Below are 17188 nucleotides of genomic sequence, written 5' to 3' on the forward strand. Positions count from 1 at the left end.
ATGTTAATGTCACAGAACTGGGACTTTTGCCAGCGTCTTTTAGTCTTGATGCCCACTTTGCGAAGTTTGTCAAAGATGAAGTTAGACTTCCGCACAATGAAGAGGTGAATGAGGTTAATCAGTATAACAAGGTTCATAAAGCTCAACAGGGAGATGTCCACAGCAGCAATGATTCTTTGCAGCCGCACAGCTGGCAGTTTGCAGTTGATAGAGACACGGAGGCTCAGGCCGCTGCTTATATCTGGAGGATCTCCCAGAGCACAGGTAAACTCGTTCTGCCTCTGAGTGGCATAGTAGAAGGACAAGTAGGAGATAGGGATAGAACTGAGGAAGATGATGAGCAAGTGGCGTGCCAGGTAGAGTTTTGCCAACAGGTTGCTCTGGCCACGGCGCTCCAGGTACTTCTCAAACAGGTTCTGCTCGGGGCTCTTCTCCTTCTCTGCATTCTCAATGATCTCACGCCTCTCCTGCTCCGAGATCTGAGGTCCCTTGGACTGGATCTGCTTCTCGATCTTGGGCGCTCTCCCCTCAGCTGCCCGGTGGTAGCAATTGTCAATCTCGTGCAGCAGGAAACTAAGCTCTGATGTGAGACGTGTGGAGGCCAGGAAGCCCCAGCCCAGTGCTGGGATGTACATGATGCCTGCAAAAGCCAGGAGGGCGTAGGGCAGGAACTTGTGCTCAAATAGTGAGGCGTGTTGTGCTGGTTCCACCCCTGGCATGGCATCACGCAGCTCTGTCCAGCAGTAGCCTCGGGCATACAAAGCCTGGTCCCGAGTGAAGTTGTATGGGGTGTAGCAGTAAATGGACTCCTCTGCAGGACAGAGAGAGAAGGGCAATGGGCACCAGCTAGCAGGGGCAGCCACTGCGAGCAGAACTGAGGTTTGACCTTGGGAACAGGGAGTGAGGGACTCAGGTGACTCTGAACAGGGACATCAGTCACCCCTGAAAAAAAGGGTGCCTTGCAATGTGGCAGAGTGATGTGTGTGCAACACAAGTTGAAGGTGGGGGGCGTGGCTATGTGAAACATAAAAGTGGGTCTCTAGTCTTGGCAAAAGGATTAGGATGAGTGTTAAACACACAAAGGAAGGTTTACTGTGGGTGGGCCAGAAGTAATCTGTAGATGACATGGGAACTGTTGTTAACTGTGCAACACACCCAACTAGATGCTTCGCTCATGAAGTGTGGATGTATCACACAACCAGGGTGAAATATGTGTGTCACTCAGGCTCAGATCATGAGTGGTACTCAACATATCCTGAATAGCAGGCAGGGCTGTCATGATTGTGAAACAAACATGCAAATTCCTAGTCAAGTAGGGAGGGGGGGGCACAAGACAGAAAATACACACATCACTCTTGTTCTGGAGTGTTTAGTGCATGTGCAACACACTACCAGGTTGTAAAAAGGAGGTCATTGATTTACCTGTGCTCAAGTTGTGATGTGTAGGCTTCTCTTACTGGGATTAGGGCCACCATAAACACACACAAGAGGCTTCATGACACTCATAGTGGGGCTTGGCTGAGTGTGCAATACTGAATGGGAGCTTTGTGTCTCTTTTACTAAGGTGTTGAGAGTCTGTACCACTTAAAAAAATGATTAGCTGTGAAATGAGCATGCAGCACACACAAGATTTTCCTGCAATTCAAAATGGGGTTGTACACACTAGTATAACACAAACGTATGGGCTGAGGTGGAGATGAGTGTGTGGAACATGCAGGAAAAACAAGGCACTTCAAGATGTTGGTTGTCATGTCAGTGGAATGGGCATGCGAGAGGCTTCTCGTCTATTTTAAATTGACCGATTATGACTGTGCAACACACACAGCTTTCTGCCAACAATACCAGAGGTGCAGCAAGTGTGCACCACTTTCATTTATGCTTGAACTTTTATAAGAAATGAAAAATTTTAGCAGGAGTGAGGATCTGATGTCACTTGTACTGAGGCAGAAATATGTGTGCGACACACATGCGAGGGTCTTAAGTCCCCCCATGCTTAACTTCTGTTGACTGTGCTTTTTGTGTGCATCTCACCTGAAAAGTTCCTGGTGAACACCAACGTAACCAGCAGTATGGGGACAATGACAGTTCCAATGGTGACCACGCGGTCAAAGGGCAGCTCCAGCTTGAGCTGCACCAGCAGCCCTGCCAGTGGCCCCGCTCTCTCGTCCGCCTGTCCAGGCAGGATGAGCTCCTTCAGCTTCTCTCCAGCCAGCAGCGCTGTAGCCATGTCTTGGTTCTGCTCAAATAGTTGTTGCATTCAGCCTGCACTTCGACCCTCACCTGCTGCCCAAGCCCCTGCAGGGGAGCCCAGAATGAGTGTGAGAAAACATCTCTTAAAAGTAGATCCCAGAAGTCATATGTGGCCCACTGAATTATGGATCGGTTGCCCTTATTACCCTTGAGGGATACAAATATATAGGAAGCGTAAAGCATGCAAACCCACCTGCCCAAGACAGAAACCTGAAATAAAGTTTGCAAAAAAGTCAGGGTTTGCAGTACATGAATTTCTAAACCACCTATCTGCAACAGACTAAGTACAGTCAACCTTGCACCCTCTTTATCTCTCAATGGGGGACCTCCAATCCACTTCTCCAGCTGGAATGCTTAAACATGGACAACATAGCCAGTCTCACTTTCAATGCATTCTGAAGGGTCAGTATGCTGTATGGTCTCCTAGCTCTTCTCCTAAATTACAGGATACTGAAACACCTCTACCGCCATGACAAGAAAGTGAAAAGTGCCCCAGGGACCTTAAGCACTCCCCAACGAGGTAACAGGGTGCTTCATCGATTTAAACCAGCCCCAACTCACTTCCCCCTAATGTGACCCGGACGTCAGTGCACATGCACCCTAAACACTCACTCTGTTCCTCACACTCCGTCCGACTGGAACTAACCTGCAATCTGGACACTCCACTCCCGAAGCTGCATCCAGCCCTGCTGAGCCACACTTCCCGCTCCTGTAACAGAAAGATAGAGAGGCGTGCGCGTGTCAGCGTAACGGGGTCGTCTCCGTTTGTATGGCTGTGCGCGCGCGCACCGCGACCGCGCCTCGGTTTCGACGCCTGCGAAGATTCCCAATTGGCCTGTAGACAACAATGTCAGTCGGAATAAAAGAAACAGGAAGTAGCGGCTGCAGGCAGCCAATGAGAACTCGAGGCAGCGGCGTTGCGACTCGCACTGCAGATGCAGGAAGGTGACCTGCAAAGGAGGCACTAGGAGTGCTGGCTGGCTGGGCAAAGCGGCGTAGCGGTTAGCGCGAGGCGAACCTCCGGCTCGGTCAATGCCAGTGCGGAGTGGCGGCTGTGCCTGAAGTGTCTTTTTTTGGGGACATCGGTTATCATCGCAAGGTTAGGCTGATTAGTGACTTTATATTGACCCATTGTATGCCCGTACCTTGCAATGAACTGGCGATTTGAGCGAGGTTTGCTCAGTTAATGCAGGTATCAAACTTGGAGGAATGTCCATATGATAAGAAGGGTTCAATAAATTAAAAAAAAAAAAAAAAGATAGAATTGACGATTTTTGCATGCTTCACACAATGGTCTCAGTGTTCCTATGGTCAAAACGCAACGCTTAGGAAAATGCAGCTCCGATGTGCAGATGCCTCTTGAACATCTTTTCTTCCCAAAGTGCCTCATCAATTTGCAGGCGGTGCTCTCTTTTAGACATCTACAGTCTGTAGTGAGAGGATTTATTGTTCCTTTGCTGACAACTTATAGCATGTGATGTAGGGGTATAAAATTCTCACACTTTCTCCTCTGAAAATATCCGACATACTGGGATATCTAACAATAGAATAAAATTGCATATTATACGTCTACATATTATTGTACGACTAAGCATTACATAAAAATAACTCGTTAAATAATGAAGCACGAAACCTTAAAAACAAACTAAATAGCATAATAATGTTCACTCCAATTAACTCCGTTCAAACCACGGATTGGGGACATTGCCTATCCTGGAATCACTGGATTCAACGCAGAAAACCGCTGGAAACTTGGGTCAAGTTATACTCAGGGACAATTTTAAGTCGTCGGTTCAATAACTTCCACTTTTTCCACATTTAGAAGAAAAAAATAACTGCACGCGGAAATGCTCTGAAAATTGATTGTGAAGGAAGAAGTTGGTTTATTTTTTCTTTGAAAACCAGGCTTAAAAAACACGCATGTCCGTTCCCCCTTTTATACTAGTGCGGCGTCATGTTTCACGTCGGAGCTTTACAACGGCCGCGGAATCTGAACACATCAGCTTGGTCTCACGTTTGGTGGATGGAAAATAAAGAAACATCGGTCATCTTTAAACATCATTTTCAATGTCAGCATTTCTGATTTATGAACAAACCATTTATTATTACATTCTCCTCTTAAGAATTCTAATAAGTCACTCAGTAGTTTGTCCGTATTTCTTTCCAGGCTCAGTCTGACAGATTCGTCTCTCGGACGGGTTAAACTGCCGCTTATGACGAAACACTGCATGATTAGCTGTGCTGCATTAACTGATTTATATAACGTACGTGAGTGGACAAGCCGTGACTGCGATCAATTGAAAAAAGGCAAGTCTCTAGCATGGGCCATTCATTTAGACGAGATGGTCCGGAAAAACCTCCATGCAGATCTGTATCCGGGCCACTTCACGTTCCGATAACTGCGGTACGAAACCTAAAGTTGGGTTCGCTGATCCACATCAACTTTATGCTAAGCAGGTCCCGTTTTATTTCACATAGCGTTGTCCTTCGTCGTTATGGGCGCAGTATCAATAGCGTTGTCGCAATGTTAATTCCATATACGTTGGGCAGTTGAGTTATATATGGCATTATCCACAATTTAAAAAGGCAGCGTCGGTGCGTTGTTAAAACTCAGAAAAAACATTTGTTAAAATCTGTTTGAGGATAGATGGATGTGTATAACTGAGTCAATTATTTTTAAATTATTTGACTTTTGGGTGTACTGTCCAAATTCTTAATTAGGTATACCAAAAACAGGAAGACAACAGGAGGCGTGAGTTAACCTTGCCCGATTACCGTTAACATGCTTAATGAGTGATGACCAATTCGTTTACCATAACGTCAGAAACGGAGTAGTATGGTGCCACAGACAGTGACACATTTGCTTCACAGCTGCAGCAGAATGCCATCCAATCCTGGTGCCATTACTATGTGTGTGGAGTGTGCATGTTATCCTAAGGGTTCATCTTCCTTCTATAGACATGCAGGCACAGAGTGTGAGGCTGGATGGATGACGTATGTGTGAACAAGCCCCAGTATGGGCCAGTGCACCAGCTGTGGCTGTTCCACTAGTGAGTGGTTTAGGATAAGGGATGGAGGCAACACTAGAAATAAAACTGGACAAAATAGAACTTATACATGCATATATTGAACAGAATCAAGGGAGAATATTAATGAACAATTGCATGTAATAACTGGAGGAAAACACAGATTTCTAAACCGATTAATTCCAGTATGGAGAATGAGTTATACCATGTTATCAATAGAATTCCATGGTCAGCGTATTTCCTACTTTAAGGGTATTACTGCCTCAGACAAACGCCTTTAAAATGAGAAAAGTTTCTGAACTAGGCAAATGATAATATTGAACGGTTTTCATACCTGCAGACTAACAAAACAATGAAGCCTACAGACGTAGGGCGAATCAGTACATTCAGTAGAACTAAGAGAAAGCAGATATAACCTGTGAACACAGCAGCGATGGGTTTTGAAACTGGAGAAGCATCCAAGTCCTTCCCTCTTGTCAACCATAACATGTCAGGTCTTCATTTGCATGGATGACTAGATGTCAGCGAGTGGCACAGTGGGAACCACTGTTGCCTCATATTTGAAATCCTTGTGGGATGTTTGTGAAATGGTTAACTGGTATCCAATCCTTACCAATAATAGATCTTGTTTACTTTAATGATTTGTTAGTGTTTCAAGTCTGTCATGTCATCCTTATATTGCAGCTTTTTTGAAGGATATCTGAATGATTTGAAGTGTAAAATGGATTACTAATTCTCAGTTCTTCACTTTTTTTTTCTATTCAGCTTCCTTTCCAAGCATTTTATTAAACCAGATAGTTTGTACTGAATACATACCCACAATGGTTTAAATGGAGACAAGTTAGAGGGAGAGCTGCTGGTTCATGATGTGCACGTGCTAGGGCTGGAAAAACTATGGAAATAAATAATCTTCAGAAAATAAATGTATAGATGATAGAGTTAGACAGGTCAGCTGACAGTTGGTGTAACCCTAATGCTAACCCTTACAACTCTCGAGATAAAATCCTCACTAGCTGCACCTACTACTACTCTCAGCCTCACACCTGCAAATGCAACAGAATGCTCTTTCCGCAATTACAAAAACAAAAAAAAAGCTTTAAAGACAAATTTGTCATTTTCATTCCATTTGCCCCAGTTACAGTCAGTAGGGCAACATACAGAGCTTCCCAGTTCCCCAGAACTTCCTCCAGTGCTGGTTGGAAAATAACCATATTTTCTTACAAGAGATTAAATCGGTCCAGCTCATCTTGGGTTTTGTACACTTCAAGGGTACCCTAACTAAAATTCCCAAACCACCTCACACTGGCTCCTCTCATTCTGGTGAGCCAGCAGTTCTACCTCTATTTCTCCTCAACCTTTCAGAAACCACAACCACAGTAATGCAGGCCAGGCACCTAATTTCAGCTACTTGTACTCACAACTGCATTCGTTTGATCACTATCCAGATTTCATGATATCATCCATGGCCAACACCGAGCTGTAAATTTCACACCTCCATTTAAGGATTTTGTTTCCACTTCACCACCACTTTCCAGTACAATGTTCACAATAAAAGTTGCCAATTTGTTCCCCCCCAAATCCCCCTCTTCAATTCCATGATCCTCTTTATTCACTCAAAAAGGTACCTGAACCTCTCCATTTCATGTAGGCAGCCACCTCCCATTCCATAAAACCTCCAACCGACACCACCACACACAGAACAAAATGCTTTTTTGAGACAGAGAGAGAGAGAGAGAGAGAGAGAGAGACTTCCAATTTGGGGGTGTTAATTCACATCCCAAAGCACATCACATTCAGGTACAAATGATTGCACTGCACACTGGACATTACAACCTTTAGACTTTCCAGTTCTTAGTTGCACTTTTACCTACTGTTTATAAAAATCAAAAACAGAAGAGGATAAAGGACAAGTCCATCACAGATTTTGAATAATCTTGATTTAATACCAAGTATGTAAATACAACTCTTGTTCCACAATACAAAGGCAGAATGGCACACGTCAGCCCCAAAACTCTTTCACAAGATGCAATACACCCTCGTAAGCTTTTCCTAAATGCACAGTGCCAATCCTATCTGGACAACAACTAAGAATCTATTTGAACTTCCTCTACCTATGGCACAGGCTTTCCTTCAAGAGTGCAATTCCCCCCATAACTGGCACACTCCCCGCCTATTGCAAAATTTAAAAAAAAAAAAAATGGGACCCCCCCACCCAAGTCTGCCATTCCCATGACATTTCACCTTTCCATGCAACATCAAAGAGGTGCATTAGCCAAAATACCCCCTTTCCTCTATGTGGAGTTTTCACCATTTCTGTCAGTTTTCATATACTCCTGTGGCTTTACTAATATGAAGCTTGTAATCAACGCAGCAAATCGCAACCAGAAAGGTAGATCCAACCCCACCCAGTACTTCTTCCATTACCTCCTCAAAAGTGGGTAATATCAACCAGTCAGGAGTTGCTCAAAGTGCTCCTACCTCTCAATATTACACCTACTTGAGGTAAAGATTTGATCACACTCCCTAATAAAAGGCTGCTGGACGTCCCACCTACCCATTCTGTGTTGGTAGATGGTTTGTCAGAGCCTCTTCAAGGCTGTTTGAGAGTCAATTTGCCATTTTTTAGCCTAATGTTGAAATCAAACATTAATTTTGCCAAATTCTCCTCAACAGGAAACAAACAGTTTTATGCAATTTAACAAGAGTGTGCCACAATTGTACTTCATCCTTGTGTTTACTGTAGTGCAGTTTCACCTCATCCAGACTACCATGGTCACTTTCATGTTTTCGGAGTATTAAAGGGGTATACTGGCAATGTGATTGGCAACAGCAAAACTTTCAAAATGTGAACAAAGATGACCTAGCATTTCATCCAGAGCTGGCCTAAGATCCCAGTGACTGTGAAGATGTAGAGGTTACAGAGATAAAAATCATGGATAAGTTATTACAATAAAAATGTTCTTCAATTTTAGGCATTAATGCAGGAGGCGGCAAACACTGGCACCAATAACATTTGATAGATTTTTTTCTTTGCTTAACCTGCAATTGCTCCGTCAAGGGTATGACGTTAATCTGCATCCAGCCCTGCATGTAGGCCCTCCAACCTGCAGGGAAAAACCTGGGGGTTGGTGGCAGAATTGGCACTCCAGCCACCATAAAACACCTCACATTGGTTCCATTCCATCTGAACTAATGTGGTGCTGACGTGTCACCCATTGCATGGCTGCACTCGGGTCCTAATCTGGGATCCTGAGTTGGTTTGTCAAGTTGGTGGGTGCGGCAATGCACTGTATCAGCGCCTGCTCCTAACCTTCTCCTTCCTACAATATTTGTACAATACAGTAAACCAGTATGACACTTGGGAAACGTAATTGTGTAATATTGACACATTTAGCGTTTTAAGACTGTAGTGTCATAGATATTAGCACAATGTGCTGTAAACAGACATGGCAGTTTTGATCTCTAGCGGTTATTTGCTGGAGCACTGTGCAGACGGTCATTTGTAGAATTCAAGGTACAGGTTTAAATTTGGGTTGCTGTGGTAAGCAAAAAGCACTGGAGCACAACTGTACTATATAGTGTAGTATTATCAAACAGTTCTGCACAGAGTGAAACATCTAGATAACACGTGTCCATTTATACTGCTGCAGTCGGTTTCTTGCAGATTACAAGTCCAAATATAACTCCCTAGTCTTATAGCTGCCAAAGTTTCCCTCAAAATTCACATATTTGCTTGTTACCAATTTTATATGTTAAAAAAAAAAAAAATTATCTGCACACTTTTTAAATTTGGTTTATACTTGTTATTCCAACTCCACAGCATATCTGTTAAGTGCAATAATCAAGTGCTGAAATCTAAATTTTCCTCACATTTATGAGATTTGTGTATATTAAGATTAAAATGAACAGCAGCAGTGAACAACAACAAGTAGGGAGAGATCATCTCATGTCAATGACAGGCTTGCATCAGCCCATTAGCAGCTGAGTTCACCACATAATGCATTATTTGGTTTCCTTCTTTATTAATCCAATTTCTTAATCACAACAACAAAACAGAAGACATTTGTGTGGGGCATCAGGTCAATACTCCCATCTCCTATTAACAAATAGAAGGGAAATACAGTCCATGGCTGTTTACTGAATGACATGGGTGGGTTTACCTTTTCTTCACAAACTCTCCACCTCCATACCAGGAAACCCAAAGGGTACCAGTACCAGAAAATTAATGTGACTTGATTCTCACTAACTCTGGCTCATCAGTTCAGTAGGGAGGTTGCAGCCAAAAAATGCCCCATTTTCCTCACAATACTGTAGCAGTTCTGCAAAACAAGGGTCCTGAAAAACACAAAAGTGGAATTCAGTGCCAGTGCATCTGTCCATCTAAAGTAATATTCTTCAAATTTTGACACTCAGAAAGAGCATCAGCAGAGTACACGAGTGATGGCTTAAGGTGCCAAAGTGTTAGTAGTTTATTTTCTTCTGGACTATAATGCTGGGAATTATACTTGTGAAGAGGTCTTTAGTAAGACTCTGGTCTTTTGATATATCCTGCTCTTTGCTCACTCGAGTACCACTGGTCTTCCAAGATGAAAACAAGTTAACATTATCTCCATTTATTCCACAGGCTGTATACCAACCTTAACGAGTACATGAGGGTTCCCCAACACAATCAGCAGGGCCTTGGCACGAGTGATGGCTACATTGAAGCGCTTTGGATTTGAAATGAAACCCAGCAGACTATGTACATCTTGATCCATGATTTCTTCATTGGAGCGGACCTGCAGGTAGGGGAGTGGGGGGTATGGGGTGTGAGGAAATACATGCTAGTGCTCCTTTCAACAGGGTGCCAAGAGATGTCAAGATACAGTGGAGTCCTTACCAAAGAAATAATTATCACAAGGAACTCCCGGCCCTGGAACTCCTCCACAGACCCAACTTTAATATCCAGCAGCCCAGCTCGACCAAGCAGCAGTCTAATCTTTTCCACCTGCAACTGATACTTTAGTGCCTAAGTCATTAGACCAGTCTTTGACACAGCAGCACTCCCTGAAGACTTACCTGTTTTCTATAAGGGGTGATGACTCCAATATCAAAGGGACTGACAGGTTTATAAAGCCTCCTAGTCAGCTGGCAGCAGTAAATGAGGACTTGTACGGCCTCCACAGGGTTAAACCATGAAGGGCTATTACCCTCACGCATCTCTCTACCCTGCAAGGCAACACAGGTACATAGTACGAGACACATTACTACCAGTTCAAGAAGCAGAGCAGTCCAGAAGAAGAGAGGTAGCTTACACGGACTCCATGAAACATAAGTGGAAAGCCCCTAGTTGGCAGACCCCTCCAATTCTGCAGAGACTCTACTACCTTGGGGTCAGATCCTAACTCCAGCTCCTGATTATAAAAGAGTCGTGAGGGGAGGAGCAAAATAGCTTCATGGGACCGGTAGTTAATAAGCAGTTTTGTCACCTGCAAAAAAAAAAAAAAAAAAGTTGTAAGAAACAGAATATGACTGCTATCCAATGTAACAACAATCCTAAATGGAATGATTGTGGACTAATATATGGCATTGTGAGGAAATAGAAGGCCTCAAAAAAACAAAATAAACACAATGACACAATTTATACATTGGCTGAGACACTAGGGTGTTGTACCATGTTAGCCAATGGTGGATGTAGTGAGAAGTCCAACAAAATGACACCTTTTATTAGCTAACTAAAAATATTACTATATGCACGCTTTCAAGATTACATCTTGCTTGAAGAATGGGCCAGAGTTGCTTCAAAAGCATGCATATTTTAATATTTTTAGTTAGCCAATAAAAGGTGTCATTTTGCTAGACTTCTCACTACACTGGCTGAGAGAAAGGAAAGCATAATTCAGTTTACAGAATATTTTATTTAAATAAGAAATGTGTCTTTCACTCTACTTCAGGAACAACCTTTAGTGAGGGATTGCCCTATCTGCACTTCCAGTATATGAAGAGCAATATGGTAACCTGGGATAATGAGCAAGGCCTTATACATAAAAAGCTGACCCCATTTACCCCAGTGCATAGAAAACAGAAAATCAGAACAATACATAGTTGATTGTACTGTTTTAGATTTGACTTCAACCTCACTGAATTGAAAGTTACCCAAATTAAAAAGACTGTACTTTCCACTTAAGCTTTAAGGGACCTTGTTAAGGAAGGCCCAAGAGGAAGGATAACTCATAAAATCAATTAAACCTTACACACTTGAGCCTAGCCAAGCTGCATTACATGCATTGTCATTCCTGCAAATGTCACCCTCTGTTCCTACCATCTTCCTAATCTAGTCCCTTCCATTACATAGGATTCTCCCAGTTGTGCTCATTATATTGATTATACTCTCCAAGTGTATTCCTTATGACCTTTGCTATCTTCCTCAGGTAAAAGGATATTTTTCATCTTTTGGTAGCTGTTTATTTCTACTGCCTTTATCATCAGGGTCTGAAAGGTTTACCATTATGGTTTACTTGTAGCAAGGGACAATTTCTGCTCTGATTATGTCTAGATCTTCTCTTGTCTACTTCTCTATTCTAAGCCCACATCAGATTCAGAAAGCCTTCTAAAGTTTTGATGTACATTATGTTTGTACACATGTATTTCAGCAACTTTTAAAATTTTTAAGTGTATCACATACCATATATATATAATATATATATATAAATATATATATATATATATATATATATTGTAGGGGGCTCTGCCCACTGCTCGCTTCGCTCACCGACCCCCGGGTTTGGTTTACTGGATATACAATTTAAAAGATTATTTTCATGGGAATTGCTACATATGCATTATTTTCACTTTTACTTTAAAACTTTTGTAAAAACAATACTTGTCCTTTATTTCTGGCCTAAGGTGTGGTTAAATCTTTCTCGTTGGACATAGAACGCTGCTCGTGTTGTGAAGGGCACTATAAGGAGATACTATCGGAACATCTGCTGTCTTTCTGCTGCTGGTGAGCTGCGTGTTCTTGTTGTCGTGCTTTGCGTCGATCACTTCAAAGCCTGTACAGCAGCTGTCCTTTTGCACCTTCGCATCGCTGCCGCTCGTGTTTTGAAAGCGGGGGTGGGGGGTGGTGGCGTTGGTGTTTTTGGGGGCTGAACGCTCGCCAAGGAGAAGCAGTCGGATCATCTGCTGGCTTCCTGTTGCTGGCAAGCCGAGTGTTCTGCTTGTTGTTGTTTTAAGAGCTGGGAGCACATGATGTTCGTCTGCCTGCCAAAAGCATTCCAACAACTGCTTGGTTAGATGTCCGTGAACTTGTTTTAAATGTTGTCTCACTGGCTTCTCTCGTGGGACGTCAAATTGTTTTCTGAGAAGATAAGATCACGCCTCATCTCCCTAGTCTCCCTCCCAGGATTTTTTTTTTTTTTTTTTTTTTAATACTATATATTATATACACACACACACACACACACACACACACATATATATACACATACATACATATATTTGCAGCTGGAGATCCACAAAGGGAGAAAAATGAATCACATATCATAAAGTAGTTTTTATTCCTGAGCTTTCAACCCCATCAGAGGATAATGCTTAGTCTTACAAGAATCAAAGGCAATATATAGCAAAAAATTACGTGGAGGGGTGGGGGACGTGGATAAGTCAATGTGATTAAGGGGGGGGGGGGGGGTATTGGGTGTACAAATTTATTTATTATGAACATGTTCTTCTTAAGTTTGCATATGCTGGATTTATAGCCAAGTGTCTGTTGATGGCATTCTCATTTGATAACCAGGATTCAGCCAGCTCTCTGGCACTTTTAGTACTGGCCTTAAATTTTACTTGTACATTGTCCCAGTTAAATGTATGTCCTGTTGATTTAGTATGCGTATAGATCAATGATAGTGAGTCCTGTCTTCTGACAGAGTTGCGATGTTCCTGTATACGTGTTGAGATTCTTTTTGAAGTTTGTCCTACGTATACCGCTGAGCAAGAACTGCATGGAATGCTATAAACTGCGTTTCGTGTTTCAGCTGTCGATTTCTTGTTTTTAGTATTAAAGAGGACCGTGCACAAATTATTTGTGGGTTTCTGTGTTATTCTGACGCCTGACTTGGCCAGGATGCGTGCTGTACCTTCAGACACCTTGTGGCGATAAGGGAGTGAGTGCCAGGTGGGGTGGGGGTTCTGATTCAAGTCGATTGTTTGAGTTTTTTGGCATCTTCTGTGTAAGCTCCGATTAATGAATGTTTTTGAGTATCCATTTGAAGTGAAAGGATGGAAGAGATAGCGTCTCTCATACATTTTTGTTTCCTTTGTATTACACTGGGTGTGGACTCTTCTGAATAGAGTTTTAACACAGCTCCATTTATGAGATACCGGGTGGTTGCTGGTAAAGTGTAATATCTTGTCTGTGTAGCATTCTTTACAATAAACACTTGTGGTCAGGGTGGCGTCATTTATTTCGATGTAGATGTTCAGGAAGCTGAGGTATCGGTTAATTTCTTTTTCCATTGTGAATTGGATCGCAGGGAATACTGTATTGATGTGGTTGTGGAATTCATTCAGCTGGTCATTTTTTAGTATGACGAATGTGTTGTCTACGTAGCGTATCCAAATTTTGGGTGTGAACTAGGATAGAGCCAAGTTTTCAAATCCCTGCATTACCAGTTCTGCTAGAAGTCCTGATAACGGCGATCCCATGGGCATGCCTTCTTTCTGAGTGTAGTATTTGCCGTTGAAATGAAAGTGAGTTTTTTGGCAAACTGATACTAGGTGCATTATGTCTTTAATGTTTTTTTCTATTTTCGCAGCTTAAGGATGGCTTCTTTCACCTGCATGGAGAGCTCCTTTGGCCGCATGTTGTCTGTTCACAGCAAAATCTTCCACACAAGCACCACGCCTCAAATCAGCTCCAGGCCTTTTATCTGCCTAATTGATAATGACATAACGACGGACTTGCCCACACATGCCCATGAAATAGCCTTTGAGTCAATTGTCCAATTACTTTTGAGCCCCTGAAATGAAGGGATTGTGTTAAAAAAATGCTTTAGTTGCCTCACATTTTTATGCAATCGTTTTGTTCACCCTACTGAATTAAAGGTGAAAGTCTGCACTTCAACTGCATCTGAGTTGTTTCTTTTAAAATTCATTGTGGTAATGTACAGAACCAAAATTAGAAAAAAAGTTGTCTGTCCAAATATGCAGGTAGGCACAGGCTTCTTCAAAAAGCAAAAGCTTTGCTTTGATTAACACTAGAATTACCAAATCCTACAAAAAAAACCCGTAGATCCGGCCCACCTTAAATCCCATCGCACCACTGTCAGCATCTTTTGTCCTGTAAATGTGCTGATAAAGACAAGCAGCAATCAGCCTGCTATTCCATCCGTCCACTGCCACAGAACGCGCACAAAGTTCTCCCAGCTCATGCCTGGATTATCTGGGAGTGAAGTGCTGGAGTTTTAGAGTGAAAATAATAGATTGTTATTTGGAACACATGCATTTCATGTGTGTTCCGTTTCTACAATAATCTGTGTAAACACATTGTTAAAACAGAAACGTTTTTCACATTTTAGTAATAAATGACAAAATGTAGGCATAAACTATATAATGTGTGAAACCTGAAGTCCAAAGATCAAATAAACACAAAAGGATCTGACAGTTTTTATCTGAAACTGGGAATAACTGTAGATGCGAGTGGTGTTTCGAGACAATGGAACTGGAAATTCTCTGATCTGGAGGGATAAAAGCTGACAAACGCACACTGGTGAATCTGCCTTCTTCGTATCTCACCATCACTTGAATTTTTTTTTATTCAGTTTTATTGAGTGTTCCTGCTCATGCTGAATTAGTATGCACCTTATGGTCCATGATGTCAAAGCCGCACTGACAAGACCAAAAAAAAAAAAAAACAATACAGAGACATAGGTATATGTGATTTTTGGAATTATTCATTTTATGACCTGAATAGTACATTTCGGAACACTGTGGCATGGATGCAACATTATTCATATTCATTCGCATAACATCTTGCGGTTGTAAATAAAGGACTGTGTTTTTTTCCCCCCCCCGATCTTGCTGTATGGTGGGGTTTCTTTTGTACTCCAGGAGATGCAGAGGAATGAACAGTACAGAGAGGTCAGTTCAGTGCTATATGCAATCATGAATTCAAATGTTAACAGTTCACACACACGCAAGGACTGTCCTTTCTACATTTATGACGTGTACCTGTTGCAATGTACACACTTCTCTCTATGCTGTGGTTTCTATTACACACCTGAAAGACAATATATGTGACATTTTGAAGAAATCATTTTATGACCTGAATAGTACCAATCAGAAAACATCGCACTAATGTAATATTATTTGAAAACGAACAGCGTCAGATCAGCTGTAAATGTATGGTATTTGTAAAAGTTAGCTTTTTTTTTCAGTTTTATTCTCTAAAGTCACGTTCACGCTCTCCCTCGCCATACAAACCACCCCCCGCCTTCTGATCTGACTCAAACAGCGCCAGTATAAAATTCACACCTGATCTGACGAGGTTCGTTTTCAAATACAGTGGTACCTCTAGATACGAGTTTAATTCATTCCAGCACTGAGCTTGTATAGCGAATTTCTCGTATCTAGAACAAACTTCCCCATTGAAAATAATGGAAATCCAGTTAATCCGTTCTGCACCCCAGATATATTAACATAAAAATCAATTTTCCTAACAAATAACACTGATAAATTATATATACTGTAGTCTACCTTTAATAAATAACACTGGTAAATAATGTAACTGATTATTAAAAGAATCAAAACAGGTGTCCAAAGTGCAGTAGAGCATTCAATAAATCTTTAAATAAATAATCCTTAAAACAGTTGTGAAGTGGAGGTTTAAAATACACAAGAATAACAATCCTTTAACACGAGGTTAAAACGTGAAAAGGATGCCGTCTTTAAAAAACAGATGACAATCCCCGGTGCTTCCTCTCTGTTAGCGTCTCACCTGCGGGCTCTGCAACAGGCGAGACACTGCTAATGTAGCTGACCTTCTGTACACCGAACTGGTTCAGCTGTTGGTCGGGTCGTCTCTGTCTCTCTCTGTCTCTCTTTCTCCCCCTTAACCGGCTCGCGCTCCTCTATATATGCAGGGAGGACATGGCAGCTGCAGCCCATCAGCCACAGGAACAATCATGGATGTGGGCAGTTTCCCACCTGTGCACTTAAGTGAGAAACGCAGACACCGCAGATCGCGGCTCGCAACTGCTTCCACGCCCCCTTGCTAAGCCGCGAGCTATACCCACAGCCTGGCTCGTGGCTCGTTACGTGAGCCAATGCTCGTATTTAGATCTGAATTTTTCGCTCATACTTTCCTCGTATTTTGAAATTCTCGTATACAGAGGTGATCGTATCTCGAGGTTCCACTGTAATATTACATTAGTGCAATGTTTTCTGATTGGTACTATTCAGGTCATAAAATGATTTCTTCAAAATGTCACATATATTGTCTTTCAGGTGTGTAATACAAACCACAGCATAGAGAGAAGAGTGTACATTGCAACAGGTACACGTCGTAAATGTAGAAAGGACAGTCCTTGCGTGTGTGTGAACTGTTAACATTTGAATCTGATTGCATATAGCGTGGAATTGACCTCTATGTATTATTCTTTTCTCTACATGTCCTGGAGTACAAAAGAAACAGCACTGTTCACCAAAACGTGGAGACTGCATGGGCAAGATCGGGGGGGGTTGGGGGAACGCGGTCACTGATTACAAGCCGATAAGCCGGCATCTAAATGAATATGAATAATGTTGCATCCGTGCCACAATGTTTTCTGAAATGTACTATTCAGGTCATAAAATGAATAATTCCAAATACCATATATACCTATGTCTCTGTTTTTTGTCAGTGCGGCTTTGACATCATGGACCATAAGGTGCACACT

At 42.2% G+C, this 17188-nt stretch overlaps 2 protein-coding genes across 3 annotated transcripts in view; both read right to left on the minus strand.

Moving 5' to 3' along the window:
• Positions 1-3399, minus strand: part of panx2 (pannexin 2) — a 28171-nt gene extending 24772 nt beyond the window's left edge. Inside the window, exons 1-3 of one of the 2 annotated variants that reach the window (XM_051924453.1) lie at positions 2897-3399; positions 2032-2295; positions 1-811 (exon numbers count right to left, since the gene is read on the minus strand). The exon at positions 1-811 is cut by the window's left edge and continues 416 nt beyond it. In XM_051924453.1, coding sequence (XP_051780413.1) covers positions 1-811; positions 2032-2257 — 1037 coding nt within the window. In that variant the 5' untranslated portion in view covers positions 2258-2295; positions 2897-3399. Of the gene's footprint in view, positions 812-2031; positions 2461-2896 lie in introns of both variants that reach the window. The other variant, XM_028808816.2, reaches the window with a different exon arrangement.
• A 5875-nt stretch (positions 3400-9274) lies between these two features.
• Positions 9275-17188, minus strand: part of mov10l1 (Mov10 like RISC complex RNA helicase 1) — a 37361-nt gene continuing 29447 nt past the window's right edge. The window contains exons 21-25 of the mRNA XM_051924389.1: positions 10571-10744; positions 10335-10484; positions 10156-10263; positions 9914-10054; positions 9275-9611 (exon numbers count right to left, since the gene is read on the minus strand). Coding sequence (XP_051780349.1) covers positions 9519-9611; positions 9914-10054; positions 10156-10263; positions 10335-10484; positions 10571-10744 — 666 coding nt within the window. The 3' untranslated portion in view covers positions 9275-9518. The remainder of the gene's footprint in view (positions 9612-9913; positions 10055-10155; positions 10264-10334; positions 10485-10570; positions 10745-17188) is intronic.

The sequence above is a fragment of the Erpetoichthys calabaricus genome, chromosome 1 (assembly GCF_900747795.2).
Source record: "Erpetoichthys calabaricus chromosome 1, fErpCal1.3, whole genome shotgun sequence".
Classification (NCBI taxonomy): domain Eukaryota; kingdom Metazoa; phylum Chordata; class Cladistia; order Polypteriformes; family Polypteridae; genus Erpetoichthys; species Erpetoichthys calabaricus.